Genomic DNA, 5,521 nt, shown 5'->3' on the forward strand with positions numbered 1-5,521 from the left:
CACAAAAACTAGTATTTTTTAAACGTGTATAAAAAGTTGTTGGAAAATGGACAAAGCCAGATCAGCGCCAGGTCAGCATCTATATCCTCAGCTTTAAACCGTCTCAGGAAAAACCTCCATCAGATATGCATTTGTCACAACATACTATGCAAAACAATAAAGACAGACAACTTATTAACCCTTTCCCCACTCCCCAATTAACACCTCCTACATCTCTTCACCAATACATGTTTACGTTTGCACTTATGCAGCGGTGCGCCCTAAATCCTAGACTTTCCTCTTTTCTACTCAACCACCCACCAGAATCTAATTTGAATCCACTATTTTTAATACAAAATATAAACTTTTATATAAAAATCATTAAAATTATAATATTGTATATTAGATATGAACCGATAATCTCAAAAGTATAATAAGTTTTGATGATATGAGTTTTAAAGATTGAACCCATAAAATAATAGGCGGAATCAGAATTTGAAGCTAATGTATTCGGAATTTTATTCTTTCTAAGTTACTGAGTTCTAAATTAATAATTTATATATATTCAATAAATTTTTAAAAACAAATATAGAGTTTGGACCGAAACTACTGAGCTCGGCCGAACCTGTGCCCCAAGCTCTAGCTTTCTAATCTCCGCCCCTGTGCAAAATGTAAATTGTGGATCCGTCTTTGCCACCACTTAAGCTCTCTACTTTCTAATACTCTAACGATAATTCATCCCTATAAATAGCAGCTTAATGTAACTGAAATTTCATGTCCATCTTCTTCTCTTTATCTTCTTTATTTTTTATGTGTATACTACTTTTTATTCACTAACAAAATTGATCATATAGCATATAGATATTAACAAGGCTTGCCATGGCCGCCGAGCTCTCTGTAGTCCTACCTCGTGTCCTCATCGTCTCTAGACGAACAGTTCGCAAGAACAAGTTCGTCGATTTTGTTGGTACGTTGTTATTTTTTATGCTCATTTTCTTTTCTATTTCTATATTTGATCAAATATTTTAAGGACTTTGCTAAACTTTTACTGTCAGAAGAAATCCAGGTGTGAAGCTAGGTGGACATGGGTTTAATTGATTTTCATTTCTTATAAAAAAGAAGGGAAGCATTAGCGTAACTGATAAAGTTGTTATGTGAGCAATCTCTTGCAGAAATGCAGGATAAGACTGTGTACAATAAACCTTTGTGGTCCGATCCTTCACCCACTCTTACATAGCAATAGCTTAGTACACCGTATTGTCTTTTCTTTTGTTAAAAAATTTATACTTGTGCAGATAGGATAAAAATAATTTTTTTACACATAAAATTGTTGCATTTCCTCGGCGAAAAGGAAAATTCTAGTATAATAGCAACTGTAATTCATATTTTGCTTTAGATAACAGGTTCAGATTTTAGGTGTAACGCTCTTGCATTTTTTTATTTTATTCGCTGGTTAGAATTTAACATTTTTATTTTTCCCTGAATCCTTGTTAGAAATTTTTTTCCCTTCATGTTGTTAACCACAAATTAATGTCTATTTCTCTGTGATCGATATAATATCAGGAGAATATCATCTTGATCTAATAGTAAGCTATGGAGCAGTCCCAGTAATTGTTCCTAGAGTTACAGGGGTCCATATGTTATTGGAAAGTTTTGAACCAATTCATGGAGTTCTTCTTTGTGAAGGAGAAGATTTAGACCCTTCTTTATATGACGATGAACCAGCTAATCTCTCTGCTGAAGAAATAGAAGAAATTCGAAGACAACATGCCAGTGACACAGCCATTGACAAAGAAAAAGACACTATTGAGCTGAGATTAGCAAAGCTTTGTCTAGAAAGAAACATACCTTACTTGGGAATATGCCGAGGCTCACAGGTAATAAGGGAAAAAGGTCTAATTTTACCCTACCAAATAACTTAATTTGATCCTCTGTTATATTTTAGGGTCATTCAAATATCCTTGTTGTTAATGAATGATGATCGGGATTTGCCTATGATTTTAACAAAGCTATGACGAGGACTGAGTAGGACGTTCCACGTGTCAAAGAAAAAAAAAATTTATCTACCTACTTTTGACTATAGTTTAAAGTCACCATATGTTATATTGCAAGTTCGAGTTCTATTCAGGTTCGAAGGAATACGATACAATTTGCTAACGGCAAGAATATGAATAGCCCGATAATCAGGGACAGATGTAGTTTATCGATTACGGATTCATCCAAATTCATAATTTTTGACACGGAGTACATAATATTTATATATAAATTTGTTAAAATCTCAACAAATATTAGATCTGAACCCATAGTTTTAACAATATAATAAGTTCAATCCTGAAAATCTTAAAAGTTGAACCCATCAAATTAATTTAAATTTTGAATCCGCCTCTGCCGATAACATAGGATAATATTAAGATATTTCTTGTAGTAGAAGGATATATTTGATCATTTTTCCTAGTTTAAGGAAAAAGTTCAATTGAACCTAACCTTAAAAATTATTTATATACATTGTCTATAACCTATATTTATAGAAAATTCAGAATTTTGAACGTCCATAAAGGTTAAATTCTGGATTCATCTCTGCAGGTACTTAACGTTGCATGTGGGGGAACTCTTTATAGAGACATTGAGAAAGAGCTTTCAAGAAACCTCCCTCAAAATCAAAGGGTACTCCACATTGATTATGATAACTATGATGGTCATAGGCATGTTGTTAAGATTATTGAGAATACCCCATTGCACCATTGGTTCAAGAATTCCTTAGAAGAATATGACAAAATGGAAATTTTCGTCAATAGTTATCATCACCAAGGAGTTAAGAAGTTAGCTCAGAGGTTTGTTCCTATGGCATTTGCAACAGATGGTTTAATTGAAGGATTTTATGATCCAGATGCTTATAATCCCGAGGAGGGTAAATTTATTATGGGACTTCAATTTCATCCAGAGAGAATGAGGCAATCAGATACTGATGAGTTTGATTATCCTGGATGCACCTTTGCTTATCAGGTTTCTACACATTTTTGACCTATGTTGTTCGGAATCTTTAAAAGAATCTGCTGAGTGTGTGTTGGATCCTTCAAAAATAGTTCATTTTTTGAGAATCCGACACGGATGCGGCAACATTTTTAAAGAGCCCATATATAAAAGTTAAAATCTTTGCGATATTTAACCTCTATAACTCTTAATGTAAAAGAAATTTTATACGCGCCTAATTAAAAACAATTAAAAGTAGTTGTTCGTATAAAGTGGTCAAGATTAGTAAGGTGAAAAATAAAATGTGTTACCTGCTATAATAGATTAAAGTTCAACACATTAGTATATCTAAGTTAAATCTGAAGTGATTTGTGCTGAAATCTCACACTTAGTTGAATGTGATTTGCAGGAGTTTGTGAAAGCTGTAGTTGCTTATCAGAAGAAGCTCTCTAGTTCAACAACAGTCCAAAACCCCATAAAACTTAATCAAGAAATGGAGAAAAAGAGGAAAATTATAGTTAGAAGCTTCTCTCTTGCGAGGAATATATATGAAGGAGGCCATCAAATGAATCCATCTAAAGAATCTGACTTAGATGCTGGAGCAGAGTTCCTAGAGGTATATGGATAGGGAATTTAATTTGGATTTTACTAACTATAATTTTAAAAGAATCCATAGTATAAATATGTTGACTACCCATATTTTATAAAACGAATGACAATTAAAAAACATTTTAATGAAATAAAACAAAAGAAGAAGAAAACAATTACTAGACACTAGAAATTTGACCTTCTAGTCATCTGTAATTTTTAAGCAATTCACGCGTAGCTTGATTACTCTATAATATCATGACAGAGAATAGTTTAGTGACTATACTGATATAGCGGGTAAACACAATTAGTTTAATGTGATAAAATATAATTTTATAATATTACTGTTACAGTAAAAATATTTAGTGACTTTTAACACAAAAAAATAAATTTGTTATTATAGTGAGCAAAAACCAGTGATCTATAGTTCTATACGTGAAACTAATCATACTTATATAGCCAAAATACCTTGAATGCATGTATACTTAGTTGTTGGTGATCATGTAATGTTGCAGTATGGGCGAAGATAGAAGCCTAAATATGAATTCTGTTTCAGAAACATATATTCAAATAGTATATTTTGTGTTAAGAAATTCATTAAATACGTACACATATTAAATTTAAAATATACTTATTAATACTTAAAGTTGTAATTCAAAACCTATAAAATTAAAATACTAACTCCATTAGTGTATTGCAGTCAAATACAGCATTGAGTATTCAACAAGAGGAAAGGTTAATTCAGATGGGAGCCACTGTAAGAAATGGATCTTCCTACTTAGAGAGACTGAAGATGAATGAGGAGAGAGAGGGTATAGCAAGAAAAGTAATGTCGAAAATGTCGGTGGAACAGTTATCTGATCTCAAGTCGTTTTACAATATGATGGGACAAATATGTTCAGAAATATTAGAGAGAAAACTCCAAGATATTGTCAATGAAGTTGCCTCTTGAATTGAAGTTTGGATCTTTCTGCATGAGTTTTTGGTTCTATGCTTTGTTGTCAAGTTTCTCTACTTGTCTTTTTGCTACATCAATGAATGACTATTTGTTTTTTTCTTTTCTTTTGCTCTTTTATTGGAATCACATGTATTGAAATAGTTCAAAAGTATAAGTTCACACTTTACTTTCCTGTCTTTTTTTTTTTTTTTGGAGTTGGTTCATGTCTTTTTCTAGGCAGGCAGTCCAAACTTGGAAAGCATTCAAGAGTGGCTTTGTTGAAATATTTGCTCAAGTCATTTGCACAACAGAAAAGTAGGGTGCTTGTCCGGCGGATCGAGCGGATAATTATGCTTAACAGTTCGACTTATTATTTATCGGATTATAAATATAGTAATTGTCTAGCCATTCAATAAGATAACGGACGGATTGATATCGGATTAAGCAATTATCGGACGGTTTATCGGCTAAATTAAATAGAATTTTTTTTGAACAATCTTAATCTTGTGAATACCAAACAGCCAAACTGCATAGTTCAGCTTACCATTCATATCCTCAGTACATTACTCAATGAAGACTTATCATGGAGTACAAAGAACAATTTCTGGAACAAATTTTTTGAATACTCAATGAAGATATCTCAATCACTGCACCCAAATAAAGTACCAGCCTTAATTATCAAGCCATATGCGCAGAGAAGAACGGACTGTGATCACTTTCCAAAGTGTACACGTTCTGTGGAGGCCATTTTTTGATCATAGCATCTTGTTGCTCTAGCTTCACAACTCGATCATATGTTGTTCTAATGTATATTCGAGGTACTTTCTCTGCACATGACAATAAATTCCACAGTATATTATGTACATGTTGGATATGAGACTATCTCAATCACTGCACCCAAATGAAGCAATAGAAGAACAGAGTGTGATCACTTTTCATTGGCCATTTTTTTATCATAGCATCTTGCTGCACTTTCTCTATTCTAACATAGTATATTGTGGGATTTATTACGCTGGAACAAAATTTTTGAATACTCAATAAAGGTAA

At 32.6% G+C, this 5,521-nt stretch overlaps 1 protein-coding gene across 2 annotated transcripts; it reads left to right on the forward strand.

The window, feature by feature from the left end:
• The first annotated feature begins 744 nt into the window (after positions 1 to 744).
• LOC104117256 (putative glutamine amidotransferase GAT1_2.1) lies at positions 745 to 4,661 on the forward strand. 2 transcript variants are annotated; one of them, XM_009628282.4, is made up of 5 exons: positions 748 to 946; positions 1,543 to 1,856; positions 2,563 to 2,982; positions 3,359 to 3,565; positions 4,238 to 4,661. In XM_009628282.4, exons 1-5 carry the CDS (start codon positions 859 to 861, stop codon positions 4,487 to 4,489), a joined length of 1,281 nt encoding a protein of 426 aa, XP_009626577.1. In that variant the 5' UTR covers positions 748 to 858; the 3' UTR covers positions 4,490 to 4,661. The 2 variants fall into 2 exon arrangements, with proteins under 2 accessions (XP_009626578.1, XP_009626577.1); XM_009628283.4 differs by lacking the exon at positions 3,359 to 3,565 and having other exon boundaries at positions 745 to 946.
• The last annotated feature ends 860 nt before the right edge of the window (positions 4,662 to 5,521 follow it).

This window comes from Nicotiana tomentosiformis, chromosome 9 (assembly GCF_000390325.3).
Source record: "Nicotiana tomentosiformis chromosome 9, ASM39032v3, whole genome shotgun sequence".
Taxonomy (NCBI): domain Eukaryota; kingdom Viridiplantae; phylum Streptophyta; class Magnoliopsida; order Solanales; family Solanaceae; genus Nicotiana; species Nicotiana tomentosiformis.